Source organism: Eleginops maclovinus, chromosome 12 (genome assembly GCF_036324505.1).
Source record: "Eleginops maclovinus isolate JMC-PN-2008 ecotype Puerto Natales chromosome 12, JC_Emac_rtc_rv5, whole genome shotgun sequence".
Classification (NCBI taxonomy): Eukaryota; Metazoa; Chordata; class Actinopteri; order Perciformes; family Eleginopidae; genus Eleginops; species Eleginops maclovinus.
This window is the reverse complement of record NC_086360.1, coordinates 22,745,983-22,767,111: the sequence shown is the minus strand read 5'-3', so window position 1 is coordinate 22,767,111 and position 21,129 is coordinate 22,745,983. Positions and strand designations below refer to the sequence as shown.

General features: G+C 44.3%; 1 protein-coding gene across 1 annotated transcript in view; it reads right to left on the bottom strand.

Moving 5' to 3' along the window:
• Positions 1-2,411: 2,411 nt before the first annotated feature.
• fam222aa (family with sequence similarity 222 member Aa) overlaps positions 2,412-21,129 on the bottom strand; it is a 47,043-nt gene continuing 28,325 nt past the window's right edge. Inside the window, exon 3 of the mRNA XM_063897905.1 lies at positions 2,412-9,403. Within this exon, the coding sequence (XP_063753975.1) occupies positions 7,938-9,403 (1,466 nt within the window). The 3' untranslated portion in view covers positions 2,412-7,937. The remainder of the gene's footprint in view (positions 9,404-21,129) is intronic.

Sequence of the window (21,129 nt, the reverse complement as noted above, 5' to 3'; positions counted from 1 at the left end):
TACTCCTGCAGAAACTGTAGGGCACACACACAGTATGTATTCTGTAATTATAGCTGTAAATATTACATTGTCAGTGCTAACTGTTATTAGCACTATAACCTTTAATAGGTTGTAGTCTTGAAAAGTCTTTCGCTGTGGATCTCAGGTCTCATTGACCTCGCTGTTACACCTGGCCAGTAATTATGGGCTTTTGCCTTCCTAATGAAACAACAAGCTGGCAACAATTTATGAACTGCTTCACTGCTTTTCACCTTTCATCATTACACCTCACCTTTATTTTCCCTATTAAAAACGCAACAACGGTGATTCTCGCACATGATAACCAGGCTCTCACCCCTCACCTCACCTCTCCTCCTCCCCCTCCTCCTCCTCCTCCTCCTCCTCCTCCTCCTCTTCCTCCTCCCCTCTCCCCTCTCTGAGGCCAGCAGTGCTGAAGGACACAGGGAATCTCTCACCACCTCAGAGAAGAGGCTAATCCTCTTTGCCCCAACTTTAACTGGGCCACTAATCCTCCAGGTTTATCTAAGCAGTGAGCACCTAGCGCTGCTGACAACTTGGCCTGCCCTCCTCCCCGCAGCCTGTTAAGTAGGGCAGGGCTCGGTCCTGCAAGTGTCACTGTCAGCAACTCTGGAACCGCACACTTGAACAGGAAGTGTGAGCTGTTAACAAAATGGCTCACTTGCTTGCAGCATGTGTGTGCTCGCTGCCACAAATGTGTCTCAACAAACCAAAGTGACAGCCAAGCAGGATCATGTTGTAACTAACAGCCTCAGTTAGCAACCACACATGGGGGAAAGTTGACAGACTCAGCCAAAGGTCTTCAGTAAACTAACTAGCTTGGATATTGGCATTAAATTGTTCAGCTATTGTCCAGCCAGTTAAGCTTTAAGGTGTTAAGGCTGATGAGTCTCAAGTGGATACCGGGCTGGACTTGGGCCAAATCGTTCTTCATTCACTAACTAACGCTTCAGACTGTCTGATGGATTCAATTTATTGTCTGCCTGAGGTCCAGCAGCCAGACACAGAGGGAAACAACACTACATTTTGGTCACAGTCTTACCAAATATTTCACGCATATCCAAAAAGGTGGATAGATAACCACTGAAAAGCAGGGTTAATAACTAAAAGCAGGTTTAACATAGATTTAATGGGTGCTAATTTCCTTTCTTGTCATAATCCCCTCGATAATATCCAGCGAAATATTTCACCAAGGCGTGGTATTTCTAACCAGAATGAACAATCACTGGAAGAACTGGGAGAGGAGGAGACGGACATATTTGTTAGATAGTGTGTGAGATGACCTTTCAGTTCATCTCAGATGAAACGAGGCTGCTGAACCCGAAATGATTCAGAGTGTCTAAACTGACAGGCGAGGGCACGGCCCCGGCTCGGCATCAGCCTGCTGCCCGGCCTCCATAGGCATCTCTCATGATTTATTGTGAAATTGCCAGGGACTCAATGTGGCGTGCAGGTGAATGAGTTTTGCTAATAAGAGAAGCATTTCTGCTCCACAGAGCTCTTTTTCTGTCTGAGCAAGCGTGTATGAAATCAGTGTGCAGTCTCCCACTACCACACGCTCTGGTGGAGGCGACCGGCTCATCAGTCTGCAGCTTATCTGATGTTTCAGGTGGGTGGAGAGGTTGGGAGTAAGGAGAAAAGGAGGAAGGAAAAAGCATCAATTTTGAGTTCTTGAAGTTACTTGTGTGGCTAAATAGTCAAATGCAGCACAACACGGTTGCATGCTTTGTACCTTATCTTCTGGAAGTTATTTTGTAGTGAGCATATTTTATACTTCCGAAATGCTTAGGAAAAATACAAAAAAGGACAAGGCATTTCTGATAGCTTGACATTAAAATATCGACTGTTAATGATCAGATTAAAATATAATTCAGAGCGAAATCACTGGGAAGTTTGGGAGTGTAACAAATATCAGTGGCTGTCCTTTTTTTTTTGGTAACAAAATCGGTTCAGATAAACGTTTCTCGAGACATCTGATATTCCCTTATTGTATGACTTGAGCATCCAGGCCTCAGAAAAAGGACATCTTGTCTTGGCCACTTTGGTAAATTGCATTAGATACTTAGCTTGCCTCTGCTTAAGAGCAGTTTCTCCAAATCCTCATCCAGGAAAAATGTCAATCATCCGTGCAGTGCACTGTCTATACTGTGGGTTGTTTTCCAGCATACTTAGTGATGCCACAATACACCGCTGTAAAGGTGGAAAAGGTCAAGTGAACAACAGGATTGTAGAGCCCGGCATATGGTGGTGATGTGCGAAGTGAATCCTAAGACTAATATGCTTACCTGCATTACAGTAAGGTCTTAAAAGTCTTAAAAATTGTTAAGATGTTTACAGCAAAAGAGAAAGAGAGAGAAGAGAGACAATGGATGGTTATAGCAACAAGACAGGCATAGAAGTCATCTGCTTTATTTACTTATGTCAAACAATAATACAGAAGAGAGGAGAGGTCAAACGAAAAGCAACCATCTACATTAAAATAAAGAAATTTCCGTCCTGAGATTGACAAAAAGCAGGGAACAGACAAAATATCTACCGTGGTTGTTGGGAGTGAGGGGAGAGAGTGGCAGTTTCAGCAAATTGAAGATGATGGTTGTGGGGAGATTAGGGGGAGATTGCAGAACTGCAGAAGAGAGAGGGTAGGAGGTAAGCAATCACTGGGATGCTTGACTGTAGGCACATTCAAAAGTTGAAAACCCCACAACGAAAGGATTTTACAGCTTTTTTAATATTCAGACTTCTTCTCTCGAAATCTAAGATTCATATATTATCATTTTCAAAAACAAAAGCAAGGTATTCTTTACATTTTTTCATCCTGAGGAGACAAAATCATTTTTTAAACATAAATACAACACTGCAGGGAGAACAATAAGAAAGATGTTAATAGATTTCCCATTTCCATATATATTATTTTCTCAAGGTTGCGGCACCCTCAGACTTTGGCAGCGTTGGTGCATTTGAGATTCATTTGGGAACAACAGCCCTGTTTGTCCACAGGAACATTCGGAGAGCCACACAAACAGTGAAAGGAAACAGGAAAAAAAAAAGCAAAATCCCCAGACTTTTGTGTTTGGATTGGATACAGCAGTATACCCAGCACACTAACTAGATGAATATTTGGAGGCCATAAGCTTTTTCAGCTGAACATACATAGTTGTGACGCTGAAGAAATAAAAAGCTGTAAGCTCCTGGAATTACGACCCGCTGCAACGCCTTTTAGATAAATGGCCGTGGGGCTGTGTAGGAAATATCCTGATTTATCTTGTGACCTGTGCTGAATTTGACCTTAAAACATTTCTTTAAAAACATTTCATTTGCTTATTACACGCAACCCATCCAGCTTTATTCAGTAGCACGAATAGAGATGGCAATGTGCTGAAAAACTGAACACATTTTGATGATATTGTGCAACACAGCTATAAGGCTGGTGGGTTAACTATCCCAGCCTCTTCAGGACTCTCTACATTATTGATTAAAGTATTTTCTTGCTAGGTAGGAGCCAAATGGAGTGGACTGGCCTCATGACTTTATCTTCTGCAGACATTAGGGAGGGATGCTGGGAAGGACTGTGAGATGAGAGCCCCAGGGGCCCAAGGGCAGCCAGGGGACACGACTGACCAAAGAGGTGTGGAGGGGACATCAACCCCCCCCCCTGCCCCCTCTGTCATCTGTAGGTTAGAGAAGCAGCGCCAAGACTCTACAGAGCGAGCAGCTGCCTTTATTTTCTATATCCTTCCCGTCCCTTCTGTTTTGAGACTGAAAGAGCTGACCCTGCTTTGAACGCTGTCTCTCCTGCTCAGCAGCATTTAAGGTGCATAATATGCGACTAGACCTTTGCTCAGGTTAAAGGTCTTCATGGACTTATTGGGATTTACTAAGGGATTTTTACAACCAGCATAAGTCAATTCCCCTCCACTTTGCCCTCAGGCCTTTTGCGCAAGCGTCTCATTGCCCTTGAAAACGTGTTAACAGTCGATAGTCTGTAGCCACAGAGATAAGTTATAGATCTAAATGTCCTCCTTGAGATGATGTCTGATTTGAGTAATCTATAATTTCCTGGGCAACGTAACTTGAAACTGTTTTTTCCAAGCATTAAAACCTTAATTACAAATAAATATTTCACTTACTAGAATTAAGTACATTTAGGCACAATAAGTGTTACAGGGAGCAATGTGGTTCCTCTGAGCTCAAATCTGAATATGAGGCCGCAGAGTCGAGGAGGGGAGGCTGGAACCAGCACCAGGAACATGGCAATTATCCTGATTACTGATGCTTCGAGGCTCCTCTGACCCCAAATCCCTCCCTGTATCTTTCTCCCTCTTTCTTTCTTTTGCTGAGATCTGTCACATTGCACAGGGCCCCTCAGCCAGGCAGGGAGCAACCATGTATAGTCCAACAGAAAACAAATCCCCTCGATCAAACACAGCCCAGCTTTTTAAAGCAGGCCTCTGAGCACAGGCGCCATGGTGCGGTGCTGAGGCCCTCCGAGACGCTGAGGAGGCTGTGATTTAGCAAACCCCACCCCCCTCCTTTAAAACCCTGCTGTCCTCCCCTTCAACGCCAGCCAGCCAGTCCTAACCTTCAGTTTGTTTAAGCACTGCTGAACCCTGTTGGCCCCGGACAGGGGGAGGGTGGGCTTAGATAATGACATGCCATATGCCACTCTGCCTCTGCAGCTGAGTGAGCCATGCATGGATCAGCTCAGGCACAGATCTATTTGAAATTTAATTCTATTATCCTAATATGGGCTAAGCATCCATTGTCCAAATCAGGAATTGTGGAATGGAGCATAGTTGCAGGGCTAAGTTGCATCCCATCAATAGGAGCTCATTAATGTGTGTAAAGGACCAGGGGGACAGACAGTTTGGAGCCTGTACAGTCGAACATGCTGCCACAAAGCAAAGATGGTAAACGTATTTAAATGGCAGCCCTATATGCTCTACGTGCGAATTGACTCAAATGTTCCTGCTGAAATATAAATTAAATTGGTTTCTTTGGAGTCGTCTTCTCTCTGTTTCATTCTAATGGGCTTCAAATGGCCAGATTCCTTGCAGTACCTAATAGGAAATCCCTTGTTATTTGAAAAGGGTTTTATTTCAACCCTTTGAGTGAATGAATACTCCCTACTGGCGGTGTCCAGCAGCCAGGCGTCACCCAATATTCCCATTAGCAAAGAGGCCTGGTGCCTCAGACCTCCACTGGTGGGAAAGGCCAGACACCAGAAACTCCACTGCCTCAAGTGTCTCCTCTTCACTTCCACATCATGTGACAGGGTTTAATGCTTGGATGCAGGAGCCAAACGGAGGGGATTTAGGAACGGGATGTATCTGTAAATCTGTCAAAATATTTCTACAAGACAGAAAATATGGTAGAATCACAGTGTGGCTGGGGTATTAAGCTGTTGAAACAACATGAAACATTTTCACTGGAATGTTAAGGAGGCTTACTGTGCAAATTTAAGCCAAGGGGCTTGTTATTATTTCAACTAAAATCTGTGTCAGCTTTCAAAGACAGTGGTGTGTCTACAAACACAATTGGATCAACATTTAAGGCTCATAGTTACGATTAAGCAGGAGTTGTTTTTAGGGGAAAACAGGTCTGTGCATTAATGTTAACAAACATTAATTTATGCTTTGAGTTAATCATTTTGTGTAAATCCATTATTTGTTGAACAATGCTGTCTGTCCTTTATCTTTGGATGGCCAAAAAAAACATTAAAACAATTATCAATCGAATATAGTTTAAGACAGAGGATTAATCGCTACAGGACATTAAAGGATCTACATCACACACCGCGCTCCACTCTGGATTTGAGAGAGCTGCTGCTGACACAAGGGCCCAATTTCACACTGACGACTAGAGGACATAGGTTAAAAAATGACAGACTTCAAAGCCAGGATGTGGCTTCTGAATATATTCTTAAAGAAATTTATTTTACACCTCAAAACAAAAAAAGGATAGGGATAAGGGATGTGGTACATTGGGAATGTATTGACAACTGTAGTTTACATTTTTTGGTGTAAGCTCAGAGAAAAATGTTAATACAGTCATAATAATTGCACTTCATAAATCTAGACTGATGCCAGTATTTTCCTCACAACAAAGCTCCGGCTCCCTCTCTCCAGTTACTAAATTCAATCTACCATTGAAATTTGATGGACAAAAGAAATGCTAATTTAAGATCAGAGGACTGCTGCACTGATCCAATTTTTCTCTTTCGCTTGAGTCCCACAAGGCAATAAAACATCGCAGTAATTTAAGTGCAGTACATTCAAGGGAATCTCACAGTCATAATAAATATTTCACTGCTCTGAATCATCAAGTTAAGACTGGCCCTGGCTAAATGTATCGCAACCAGGGACTAAAAAGGACAAGGGGAGCAGTGAGCCTCTTCTCATTTCACGTGATGCCTGAGGACAGGGCATGATTGTTTCCATTTTGTAGTTCTTTGTAGGTTCAGGGGTGAATATTACCCCCAAAATAGGACTTCCATTTGTTCTGTCATTTGTGATGACATTTGACAAAAGTATTTATCACAGTAACTACCATTGGGAGTCATGTGAGAGCTTGATCTCTACTCTAACTCCAGAGAATATCTAAAGCCTCGGATAAAAGAGATCTGCAAAATATTTCCTGTACATTACTCAGATATGATGTTTATGGGGAATCCGTTTTTCAGTCTTGGTGGTAGAAATCTTATAATGACACAATAAAAAATAAACAAAGTCTGAGGATTTTTGAAGAACACAAACTAAAATGCACACACGCGCATGCACTCAGCAACATACACGCATAAACATACACATAAGGTTAAGTCAATAACCTCCCGGTCACATTCTTCATTGTAACATTTCTTTTTCATGTTTTTTTGCAACATTTTCTTTTTTAAATAAATGTTTCAAGATCTTTTGTAGATTCCAGTGTTGGTTAGGAAAAAGAGCTCTCCAGGTTCGACCAGGTTCTCAACGAACCAAAGCAGCGACTCAGCCTTACACCAGGACATAAGAAACTGCACATCAGCTTGTGGAGGAATTATTCAATCATAAAATCAAAAGTGGAAAAATAAAAGAAGAAAAAAAAGCATTTGAGACACTTTCCCCATAGCAGCCAATGCATATAATATACCTACAAATATATAAAACAACAAAAAATAGGTTCAAGTTTTCAAGTTTCTTAAATATATCATATCCAAACTACCGAATTTCAAACTTCAAAGTCAACAAGATTCAAGCAGTGCAATTTATGTATCAATTATAACAGCAATAATAACTAATATTGTACTATCCTTTTAATTCAACCTTATGATCCTTTTACACACACACCCGAGTATAATTTGAGTCCCCTCACTTATCAGAACATTGTGTTTCGGTTTGTCTATGTGTGTGTGTGTGTATATGTGTGTACCGTTACAGAGTTTTGGATTTTGAAAGCAGCCCTAAACGTTGGCCCTTAAGACCCTTTCAGTGACAACCTACACAGTAGCTTCATCCTTAGTATTTGGAAGGGGGATACAAGTGCCACAAGCACTTCATGTCAAGCTATGATTCTCATGAAAAAAAGTTCAGGCAAATAAAAACAACATCAACAAAACTGAAGAAAAAATAATATAATAAATCAACCCAAAATTCCTATTGGCAAACCACACAATGGAACATCTGGAGAATCGTGAAATCCCTTTTTCTCTCCCAATGGCAATCACCACCACCTTTCATATTTGGGATTCCCACAGCCTGCCTGTAAACCACCAAACCAAATGGTCACACAGCACAACAACTGCTCTTCTCTGAGCTCCCACACAAGTTAAAGCAGTGCCACTCTTAATAATCTGTACCCAGAAAACAAAAACATATTGGTTCTTTAACTTTGATTTTCTTCACAAATTCACAATTCTTGATTCTCTTCCTCCTCTTCTTCCCCCTCTATCTGTAAACAGGGAGGCGGATGTGTGCATGCTGGTGGTCTAACAGACGTGGCACTGACACAGTCTCATAGCCTTTGCCAAGCATCTGCTCCTTGATGCAAGGTGGGTGGATGTCGTTGATCAGGTACTCCAGAGACTGCAAGCTGCTGCTCAGCACTGATGTGTTGCACATGCTCTTGCTGGGCAGGCTGCAGCACAAACCTCCCCCGCTGTCTATAGCAGGGTGATGAGGGTGGTGGTAGTGGTGATGGTGGTGTGGGTAGCCCATCTCTCTATGCCCTGTGACCGGCCCTCCCGCAGAGTTGGCCAAAAGCTCCTGGGGGTTGTAGCAGTCACTGTCAGGTGTCACCAGCACACTGTTCCACGGCGGGGCAAAGTATTGACCCACTGAGAAATTTCCATGCATACCCACGCAGTTCAAAGGGGAAGAGCTGACTTTGTCCATCCCGCCTCCACCGCTGGCACTCACTGTCAGGTGGTAAGGTCTGGAGGAGGAGGAGGACACTTGCGGCCCCATAATCCCTCCCCCCGGAACACAAGTTTCGGGGGACTTGCTGATGGCGCCCCCTCCACCGCTCCCTCCGCTGTACATGCGGAGCACAGCCTGTTGATGCTGCTGTTGTTGATGTTGTTGTTGTTGTTGTTGATGCTGCTGCTGCTTCTGCCAAAGGATATAGTCCATGCCATCTGCATACACGCCCGTCTTCATCGCCTCTGCATTTTGAGCAGGCAGCCCGGGCCCCGTGTACACCATATTAGCCTGGGGACCCATTCCCACCACATAGCTTCCACCTGAGGAGCTTGAAGAGAGCCCCATGACAGTTGAGCCCTGCTTGGAGGGGCTGGAGTTAGACGGTGCGGCGGCCCCCTGGCACACCTGCTGCAGAGCCTGGGCCTGGCAATGCTGGTTAATCTGGTAGATGATGCTCTGGATGGAGGGGAGGTTGGACTGTGCGGGCAGGGCCAGGCCTCGGCCCCCTGTTACAGGAATCACTGAGCCAGCTACAGTGACATTAGGGGGAACCGACAGCACAGGGCCTTCAGGAGGCTTTGAGGGCCCAGTGTGGTATACCATTTGGCCGTGGCCACTGGCTAAAGTGCTACTACTAGGGGGCGGGTATGGGGCAACTGCTATGTGGGCTGGAGAGAGCTTAGTCCGTCTGCCTTCGGAGTTCTTCAGAACACCTTTTGCAGGAAAGAAGGCGGCTGTTGATGACATTGACGATGACGAGGCCTTGAGGATGGCGAGCAGGCCCTGGGGGCCCCCTGGGATAAGGGGGCCATAGCGTTGCCCTGTGGTGTCATATCCATTCACAGTCCGATTAAGGTGTTTGTGCTGAGGAACCCTGATGTTGGTGGGGAAGATCTTGATAGAGAGAGGGCTGTTGGCCGTCTTCTGAGCGAAGGCATCAAGTTCTGCCGCAGTGGGGTAACGTGGGGAATGTGTCGGCACCACCAGCTCACCTGCAAGATAAACAGAGAAAAGGGGGTATGAGTGGAACGAAGGGTTGAGATAAAAAAAAAAAACAGACTGGTGCATGTGTTGCAGAACAGCAGACCTGAGTTTAATTACCAGGAATATCGAAGGAGCCAAGAGCAATGGCAGCCGCAAAGTCAGATCAATCAATCAATTGCAATAACCACTACTCTGCTGAAACAGTAAAACCCGGCAGCAATACAGGGACTACATCTAAAGCACACTGAGTAATGTGTTCTACAAGAGCAGGTGAATAAAACCGGCAAACAAAGGAACCAGCGCCGAACAACCCGAACAGAGTTTGTACATAGTAAATCAGGACCGACTTGTCATCACTTCATCCTCCATTTGAGTTTCCTTTTCATCTCATTTTCAAACCCTCCTGTGGAAGTTCATCCCTAGACAAATGGATCTTTTTAAAAACTCATTCTGTCAAAGCCTGGTACCTTAGGCGCTGTTAAATCAGTACATTGTGAAGTTAATTTGGACCCTCTTTAGCATTGAATTGGGTTAGCCCTGGATACCAGGCAAGCAGGAGGGGATAGGGAGGGGATAAAAGCTTGTTTAATTGGAATTGCACATTTGAGATTTATAAGTGGTATCACTTACAGGGTCTTACCCTTGGCCACATAATTTCCACATTTATTCAATCCAGGAGTTAGTGCAGAGGCCCTCGCAAAAACAACTATAAAACATCTAATGGGAATCCAGCCGGGTTAAGGTGATCTACATCAGGCCGGAGCCAAGACGTCAAGACTGCCACAGTGCTGCTAGGTGTACATTAGATAAAAAACTATGAATAGGTTCTTTAAAAAGATGGAAACGCATCATTGTTGAGATAAAATCAAACAAAATACATGCATGCTAATGGAGAAGCACAAACATAAATGTTGACTTGTGTTAATAAAGAGTATCATTAAATAAATATGATTTATTTCATATTTTCAGGTGACGGTTGAAGGACAAAACACAGGTACAAAGACATTGCTATGAATGCACGATACATGCTGCGTACTGTCTGCCATATAAAAACCAATCCAAACCCAAAATTAAATTCAGAAGTGAACGCGGGAGTGAGAGTAGCAATGGCCCTCGCTCAATGAGCCAAGGCTTGGCCATTGTGAATTGAGGTGGCAAAACAGGAAAATGGCAATTTCTAAAAACCCCACCATGTGTCATTGTTTGGGAGCTGGGCACGGAGGTGAGAGGCCGCAGTGAGATTGGATTTAAACGACATTATTCAGGCAATTTCATGGCTACTTAGCTCAGTGTAACAAAAGGGGTGGGGGGTTGGGAAAATAACTCAATTTACAAGCAATATATCAGCTGCCACAAATGACTTGCAACCCCTTCAAAAATGACATTTTCATGCAAAAGCTAACAAAACGTACAAAAATTAACTGCCATAACTGTGCTGTCAGCAAATGTCCTAGCAACCTAAGGAGTCTGCAGGGTGCAGCCTGTGACTAGGACTCACTCCATTTCCTCTCCGATTGCAAATTCATTTTAAAGAGACTCCACAGTCAAGTAGTCACAATTCTCATTTCTTTGGACCCATTACAGATAGCATGGGGAGTTCATTTGAACAACCCTATGGGTCTCCAACTGTGAAAATGATTAAATCTACAAGATCCATATCATAAAAGGAATAAATTGGGAATTTAACAGCAGCGGGGGGAGACTGTGAATATCCCAAGCCAAATTAAGTACAAGACCTATTTCAATCGGCTTGCTTCACCCTACAGACAACATGAACTCTAAATCAGAAACACTGTATTTCAAATTATATTTTAAGTTAGTAAAAATAGAATTGAATAACTTAAATCAGAATGATATCCTGGTGCCATCCTAAAGGGCAAGGCTGAGTGTGCCAGTCCAGCCTATCAAAGATGTAACCAACCTTTCTGAGGGAGAGCTCGCTCCCCTGGTGACGGCACTGCCATCTGCTTTGATGTTCTGACTTGCATTTGAAAACTGACAGAAGACTTATTTCATTTGCTCAGAAGATAAAAAACATGCTCATTTCAAAGCACACTGCTGGTCCACATGCAAATGGAATAGCAGCATTTTTTCTGATCTTCTTTACATGAGGGCAAAAAAAACATCTTTGATCATCACATGGTCTAAATTAGGAAAGATACTTGGCTTTCAGGCATGCCCTGCCGCCCCAACAAGCCCCCAGCTGCAATATGCCCATCATTCCACCTAATTACTGCCACGTGAGGAAAAAACTATAAAAACAGCCAGGAAATTCATTTAAGGGTGGCTAATTCTATTCCTTCTCACTGAGTCCATATTTTCCATGCCTGAGCCTGCATTTCTTCCAAGAGAGACGAGAAAGCCCTCTCCATCCGTCTTTCCCCAGCTTGGCCCTTGTTTGTCAATAGGCAGAGCCTTTGGCACACCAACCTGGCATCAAAGGGTTTCACACTTCATAGGCCACAGGGATTAGAGGCCTTTCAGGCCTACAAAACCCATCTCAGCTCCACAAAGGCTTCCGGTTATTAGAACCCACAGGCATAAAGGAAGAAGAGGAGGAGGAGGCAAATGAGCATCTGGATGCTTCTGATTCCAGCCCCCTCAATAAAAAGTTCCATGGTATAAATTTTATAGCAAAGTTGATTACAGTAAGTATGCCCAGAAACCGGGGCGTAATTTCGCTCCCATACATAGAGTGGAACACTGTGTGTGTTTGATGTGCAGGGTCTCCACATCTCTCTCCTCCAGAGTAGTAAGTCTATAAGTGAGGACATGGAGGTTAAAGGAGAGAGTCTCTTTTTAGGCTGGCACTCTGTGACTTATTGGTTTAGGCTGCAGTAGATCATAGCTATGAGCAGCAGCATACAGATGGTGCTGGCTGATAAACAGCCTCTGAGGCAGGCAGCACTGCCTCCTTTGTGTGAGCCCTCACCTCCTCATAAGGTAGGGGGTTTCCTGCACCTGTGCACACTCTCCAGCCTGGCCGTGCATGCAAACGCATAGCAGGAAAACCAAAAAAAGGCTCAAATATACACACGCATCTGCAGTCGTGTGTCTCACTTGCCATCAGTGGAGCATGTTGTTATCCTCTGCTCAGCTCTCTCTCATGAAATGTAGGGCAGGGACAACAACAGGTGCCTGTGCGGGCGACAGCCTGCAATGCCTCCTGGGCTAAATGCTTCACACTCGCTTCATTTCGACATGCGACAGCCTTGTAAGGATTAATTATTTCCCTGGGGATGGAAGAATATGTTTTTTCCCTTCCTGTGAGCAGGAGTCTATGTGCACTCACAAGCACATGAGACATCTTTTTGTAAAGGAACAGAGAAACCTGGGCTACCACTGCTTTAACAATAAGCAGGGAAAAAAGTTTCACCTGAAAGGAATGTAAACAAACCGAGCATATGATTGAACTGCATTGGAGATGAGATAAAAGCTCAGGCAAACACATGCATCAGTTCTGAGAGATCACGCGCCAGGGAGCGGAGATGGCAGGGAGGCAATTAATGGGCTGACCTTCGTCCTTAATCACCCAGTGCCTGGCACACAATGCCCATGTGTCAGAGCAGCACATCTCTAAATGCCACCCCTCATTAGCACGATGCACGCATTGAGAGAGGCTATCTGTGCAGTGTTACACTCTCCAGCGGTCAGACAGAGATAGCAAGGCTGGGATAGGATAACATGGCAGCACAGAGCCGGGCTGAGCTGCAGTAGGCCATGATTTGATCTAGAAATCCCATTTCACTTGGAGGATGGGCACTCTCCTTTCTCTCCATTTTTGATTGGCATGAAACTCCCCAAGCGCAACGTCCTTGGTGTACCCAGTGCCGTTACTGTGATTGCATGTGTGCTTGTGTGTATGCACGCATTTGTGTGTGTGTGCTTCTGGTGAAAGGGGTACCCAATTCTGAACACTCAATTAACACTCCTTTAATTAGCCAGCAGTACAGTTTGAATTCTGATGAACTAATTTTCTTGGTGTGAGGGTGGAGGAGGTGGTGGAGGGCTGGTAAAGATGAGGTCCACTGGGTACAGAACAGCAATAAAGAGGGAACTGGTTAGATTAGACTGTAAAAAATCCATTAAATTCTGTGCACTTCTTCCAAGTGAGAGGTCAAATTGTGTTGATCACAAGAAGCAAAGGCAGACAGAGAGAATATGAGAGCAGGGAGTTAGGTGAGGTGGAAAGAGGAGGGTGGGGGTTAGCAGGGGAGTGGAGAAAAAGGGAGAGGAGATAGCGAGTCAGAGGCGGTGCAAAAGTGCAGCACCAAATCCAGAGGACCATGAGAATGCTTTGCATTTTAATTAGAGGTTTAAATGAATAAGCAGAGGGAAAACTCTGAGAGAACTGCCTGAAATGCCCTTGCTCCCATTTATTAGTGTTCGAAGTGTTCTAAAATTATGAGCAGGTCGGAGAAGTTTCTTCTTATTAGTGGATGAAACGCTCCGACACATCAAAAAGCTCTCGCTGTTTCCTCACTCACTACTGCAAGCCTGTATCCCTACTTACCGCATGTTTTGATCCCCCCCTGACCATATACACTGGTAAATGGTGGGAAAAAAGTGCTTGTTTAAGTGAAGGGAGAGGACTGTTTGGTTGAACTGCAATTACGTTTTCAGGGGAATACGGGTACATAGTAGGCATTCACTTTGGCCAAACAAACAGAGCCGTCTGAGCTTGGGTTAGGGCAAACAACAGGAGCAGAGGAGAACAGGGGTCAGCTTCAGTGCAAGAGCAACCGCATTCACTGGGAACTATTCCCCCTGAGGAGAACTAAGTTAAATGTGTTTGAGCTGAGAGGAAACATGAGCGGCTCTACTCATCATACATCCTTTCGACCTGCATTTTAAAGGCTTACTGCGACTCACTGGCTACATGACCCACCCACTTTACTACAACACACCCCTCTGATATGTTTATTTTAATAACAACCAAACTAATCTGCTTTCCCAAACCTTATCAATTAGTGTTGGTGCCTGGACCTATCCAGATTGCTGCTCTTTCAATGGAGAATCATGAAGGGTGTATGTCCTGTTCCGCAGATAGACAAGTTATTTTTGGGGGACAGAATTGCATGCAACAAAGGACGCTCCCAGGTTTGAAACTGATTCTTAAAATATATGCTGTGTGTTTTTGACCAATGGGCCAACAGATTGTCTCTTATATCCACAAACGTACAACATTCCACAACTTTGCTCTTAACCTAATTGTTACTCAAATTAATTATTCATGTCTCCGATCCCCCCGCTCAGACAATGTCTGACCTGTCAAATGTGTAGCAGCCTGCAGTAGAAAGAGCAGATTCAACAGCATTGTTGCACAGAGGAACCCTTGACCTGTGGCTTTTGTTAAGCTCTTAGCTGATAGGATCAGGGTCTATGACGTCCTGTTCCCAGCTCTGCTAGCCTGCTGTAAAAGGAACGGGAAGGCGAGGGGGGGGGGGAGCCAGAGGCAGCTTCGCGTCCTGAACAATACCTGCCTTGTGCTAATGGAGGTGTCATCTGGCACAGGGCTGATTAGTCAGCGATTACAGCCAGGCCTCAATTGCCGTGACAACTGCTGCAAACACAATGGGCCCTGATAGAGCCAGCTGTTTGGTCCTCTGCAATTAACCCTGCATCCCACTCGTCTCCGGCAGTGTGCTGCCTCTAATTGACTATCGGGCACACAAAGCAGGGGCTGTGGGCCAGACCCCCTGGACATAGCCCCCCACCCCTCTGCCGAGGTAGAGATGATAATAATAGAGGCGTCCTGTGGACTCAGCCGCCAGTCAATCAAAGCCTCAGCGCCCCACAGGAGCTTCCTGAGGAGCAAGGGAGCAGAGGAAGCACATGTATGAGCCAGTGATCAACAGGGTACAGCAGCTTTGCAGGGGGGCAGACATGTTGAATATGCCCTCAGCCAGAGTACTAATCAATTCAAGTGCACAGGAGGGGAAAGGGAACCCCGCTGCTTGCTTGATATCAGAAAAGCCATTTTTAGGAACACTCATCTCCCTCTGCTCATCTCAAGGTTGATTTTTTTGTGCAACAACACAGCGAGAAAAAAAATCAAGGCAATTATTTGTCAGGCCTCTGCTATCTATAATTGCAAAGATAAAAATCAAACTGCAATGATTTCTCAAAGGATAGAGCTGTCTGAATTCACGGCTGCTTGTGTCATCATAATCATCAAATACATGCATATTGTGAGACAGTGGGAACGAGAATGCAGTCATCCATAAATTCTTTACATTAACTTTTAGAAGGCGTTGACTGATCTAATCTCATTTTTTATGTGACTTCCTAAATCAAGAATCTGTATTTTGTGAGGTAAACAAGCTGTATATTTCACAGTCACATATTGTTACGATTTAATCAAATCAGACTCTAAATAACAGGGGAATAAATAAATGGAATGAATCACTATGTTAATAAAAATCCGTAGCTGGACAACATTTTCATCAGGGGTGCCATGCTGTAATCACATATTGGGCTTTTAACTTGCCAACATGTTTCACAAATAGCAAAAAAGATAATGAGAATGTTAAAGCAATCTGCACACTGATCCTTCAGAGGCATGCAGACGTGGCACAATGTCAAAAATGGATTTAATCATTAAAAGAGATTTCGAAAAAAGAAAAAACTTGGACAAAACTCCCAAATCTAATCTTTTATTTCATTAAAACCAATCTCAACTCAGATTTAATCTATCTATTTCCTGCACAAGCAGATGGAAGAAATACTAAATTGAGTGCCTAATTTGGGCTTCCTCCTCACAGACTGCAGCATGAGGTCATTTAGTTAGCCTGCAGTGAGGCGTGTGTGGTTAATATAGTGCACAGAGACAGAGATAAGGTCCACAGGTACAGATAACACTAGGAAGGACAGAGGCAAAACAAGATCCATGTTCACCTCATGCACAATGTCTTATCAATATTATAATTTTAGAGATTAACATATGTGTAATACATGGTGGACAATGTGTCAAATCAAAACAGCTAATTAGGGTTCCATTTTAAAGATTTGCTCCCAAGAAACGTGAAATATTATACCACCAGGACACTGTCGTGTTTACATTTTCTCGTTAGAATTTATCTCTAAAGCCAGATGTTCCTGAATCAGCCATGAAAATTAATTAGCTGGTTTGATGTGGCAACCTCATGCTCCTTCCAGACAGACCTGGCTTTTATGAGCTGTAGGGGAAATTACTGAGAATTGATTGATCCTGAAGGACTCTTCTGTACACATGGTCTGGCAGAGACACACAGACACACACTCGTAGATCCCGCTAATAACAGCTGACCGAACATTTACCCTGACATCCTTTATCTTTTTCAGCTATATAACATCGATAACCATTAATTATCAAAAGCCATTCATCTAAAGAAGCTCCATACATGTTCTTTAATTGTAGATTTATAAAAGCTGGAGAATACACAATTAAAACCAGGATTCATTTCAGCTCCCTTTTGATTATTTCTTGCTGCTTTCCCTTTTCCTTAACATCTCTGCCTCCTCTTTTTATTTTCTATGTCTCTTCTCTTGCTTCAGCCCCCCTTCTCTTGTCTCTTCATCCCCCACTCTGTCTCTTCAGTCTCCCTCTCTGAGTAAGTGAGTTTCATCTGGGGTGCTTGCCGGGCGAAATCACCTCAGGGCGAACACTTTATTATCTGTAGTCAAAGCGTCACCACAAATACCATTCTACACACACAAGTGTCACTTTCCATTTGTCTGCACTCTGGCTGCATTAGCGGAGCCTAGCCGGCACAGAGCCTTGTCTCAAACGCGCCCGGCAGAAGAAAACTAACAGCGTGGGAAAGCACTCGTCCTGCATTCCTGCCCCATTAACACCACTAGCATCACCAGAGGAGACCCACTGCCTCTCTCTCTGGAATTAAAAACCTTATCAGCACTAAACTTTGTGAAGATAGCATTTAAGAAGACAGAAATGATTCGATATGAAGGCAGACATCCAGCTGTCTTTGCCTCTTATGTCTCATTTAATGCAAATCAGAGCATGAGTGAAAGAGAATTAAACATAGGACCCCCCTTTTATTCAAAGCGGATCACTGAAAGTATTAATTACTGATGATCTATCTGTCCAGGAAAACAACACCAGTGGGTAGTTTATGTCCTCTTTGAGCCACAAAGGAATGCGGGCCAGCAGCCGTGTCAGGCCTTTTGTGGGACAGCCGTGCACCAAACAAACACAGAAACTGGGGCAACATGTTTACCTCACATTACACACTGCACTCCATAAACAAAACGGACCATCAAAAAGAGCGGGCTCCATGTTGGTTCCCATGACAGCCAAAAAAAAAGGCATTTCAATAGAGAAATATCAACCCTGAATATTTCACGCTGTGAACACGACCTCATTTCAAGCACTGGTTTCGCCACCTCTCTACATTTGCAATAATTTATGGGCATGGATGGAAAACATAATGGAAAAAAATAACTATATTCATCACAAAACTGGTCTCTGTTTAATAATCAAGTTTGGCTGAAGGGCTTAGTGGAGAGCACAGTTCTGTATAGATAGGGGGACCCGGCCCCCGGTTTGCGGGCTGTGAAGAATCAGCCCTCAGGCCTGCCTGGGCCACCCTCATTGTGCATACAGCATGGTCTAGAAAGCAGAGCTATATCAGCAAATATCCCAAGTCAGCACAAGCAGCGGGGTGGTTATGCGTTGCGACTGGCACACCAGCCGATATTGTCATGTGCGATTAGGCCTGTGCTCATGGGCCTGTGAACTCATTCCTGTGGCATCAAAGTCATTCCCACCCCCCGACTGTCCTCCAGTTATATCCCTGCCTCATTGCTGCCCTCTCCTACTTTTAGAGGCTTTTTTCATTTCACAATCAGCCCTGTCACTTCACGATGTTCCCTTACTGAACCTTGTGAAAAGCTGTGCTCCAGTGCAAACACATACAGAGTTGAAACACAACAGGTTAGGCTGGTTTGATTTCCAAAACAAATCTCAGCAGCCTAATTAACTAAGTCGACAAGGGTCACCCACAAGTTAGAGCTAGCCGGTGCATCAAGAAGCAGCTGCTGCCGGTTGTTTTGTCTCGGTACACTAATCCAGATGACAAGGCTGATTGAGAGGAACAAAGGCCAGTTCACAGAAAAGAGAAAGACGAGCAGTGAGGCAAGTTATGTGGAAACGTCAGGAGAAGAAGAAGAAGGAGAAGGAGAAAGAGAAGAAGAAGCAGAGATTAAACTATTAAGTGATGAGACGAGCACACAGTACTCTGAGCCAAGAAAGAAATCCAACAAGCTAAAACCCTGACCTGAAAGATTCATGTCGAGCTCTCCCTGTCCTGTTTTTAAGAGAATATGCCACACTGTGACATTATTTTCTCAAAGGGCTACACGTGCAGCCGAGAGCAAGCTGCATTCACAGTCATGCACAAACTTCAATGGACACAGTAACAACACAATCACACACACAGGTTTAGAGTAAGGGACCCCAGAGGTAGAGATTGTAAGCGCACATCGAGATAAGAAAAGGAACCAGTGAAGAGAGTAGAGAAGGAAGAAAAAAGGGAGAGAGTGGGAGGGAGAGATTGGGGGGAGGCTGGAGGCGCCTGGGCAGGCCTGTCAGACCAGAGGAAGTGCTGGTGCGGAGGCCTGCAGGTAAATGGAAGAAGAAAGGCGCCTGCAGGCTGCCTGAGGCACGCCTGGGCCCTTCTGTTCTATCATTTAGGAGACAAGTCCTCCACTGATTCCCAATTAATATTTAACACTGCACAGACAACAAGGCACTCGGCTGCAGTACACATGCCATCGAGAGGAGGGGAGGAGATAAGAGAGGAGAAGAGTGAAGGAGACAGGAGAAGACTGGATACGAGAGGAGAGGAGATAACAGAAGAGAACGAAGGAAGATAAAGCAGAGGAGACGCAGTATATTTTTTAGTAAGACGAACAATGATTTTAAAGATTCCATGTCTATGGAGTTGTTGAGGCGGGTATTTAACAGAAGCAGGGTGTTTTATTCTAATTACTGCTTCAAGCTGAAATCTGTTTCTAATGAATACACTTTCGTTTTATGCATTTATTGAACTGAGGAGGAACATAAAAGCGGACAGAACTTCATTAGTAATACTTTTGCTTCCATTTTACCTTGTAGGTCGATAACATTTTCCATGCCAAGCAACATCAAAAAGCTAAAAACAACTTTATAAATTAGAAACCTGCTTCTCCGTGATGGACCTGCCAGACGCAGGCCTCCAGGGTTAGCTTAGTGAAAAGTGGTTGTTGGAAATCTGTTCAAAGGCCTTGAGGTCCAGTAAGAATGTTTCAGAAAGAGCTGGCAGGCAGAGGTCAGCATAATAACATACCCTACCTCTGAACCTAAAACCAAGCAAATGAGATTAAGTACTTTTCACACTTGGGACGATGGGACAGATGGCCTTCATCACAATGAATTGACAGACAAACCACATAAACGGTAGTAAAATGTCCCACAGGAGCGATGATTTCAACATTGTGCTGTGGTCAGTTTACACTCCCTTACTTTCTCAGCAAAACACTCTGAGTGGACTGAAAAACCACAGCCGGGGGTTGGCATTAAAGTTTGTTGAAGTGGTTCGGAAGAAAACATCCAACTGGGCTCGGTCCGTGTTGTTCACACAAGACTTCTTAGTTCATGTTCTTAGAGTAGTGGCACTATTCAAAGGAGACCCCCAGCTACAACATACTGATCAATATTCACCTGATATACTTTTCAATGAAGGCCCAGGGTTTAGAGCGTAAGGGCTAATTTACTCAATGGAGAATAACAGATATAGCTAGCTGTTCATTATTTAACAACAAAACCACATGAGAACATTAAACAATAGAAATGTACAGTTTTATAACACATTTAATTCATGGAGTTTAATGTGCTGTACTCTCTTCACGATTTGGATGGAGTGACTGGACAAAAATAGAGTCATTGCTGGATATCTAGTTAAAAGGGGGATTAAACCTTTCTTCCTACTTTCACACTTTGTAGGTCCAACTCTTTTTTGTATCGAAGAGACGTCTAAAAAAAAACTGTAGGAACGTGCCAGGAGTGTGCAGCACCTCTTGAACGCCTCTCATGGTCAGTCTGTGGTGGGCTCAGCGCTGAGAAAGCACAGGCTGTGTGTCATTTCCTGTGGGACAGCAAGGGACTGCGGACACTCTCAACCCACCCCCACGCTCTGGCAGGCGAAGACAGAGGGTGTCGATACCATGCACCTGGGACGCCCAAATGCCAGCTTGGAGACTTTGGAAGCAGGAACCTGTTTTTCAACCCAAGTCCCGCTGTGACCAAAACTAAAGCAGGGCGCTTCTTCCTCGAGCGCACCTCCAAAGGCAATAAGATTGTTTCGCCCCCCGTGTTCACAGCAGAAGGCAGAGGGCAGAGGGAAGGCATGGCTCTGTGGGACACCACCAGCCGGAAATGGTCCTCTGTGTGCCAGCACTGAGATGCCAACATGACAGAAGAGCCAGTAGTATGCAGGAGGTAAGACTATTACAACCAATATCAGAGGGCTGCCCCTCTGAAATAACGCAAACCTCAACTAAATATCCTGGATTTCGCAGTATAGAAATGTGATGAAAGTGTGAAAGGCTGTTGTCATGTGACCATGCAAACCCAGTGATCCCCAAAATGAGATTGCATAAGTAGGCACTCAGGAGAAGGCAGGCCGTGGATAGCTGTCAATCACCTTTCACTATGAAAAATACCTCATGACCTCTGCTTCCCTGCTGCAGACTG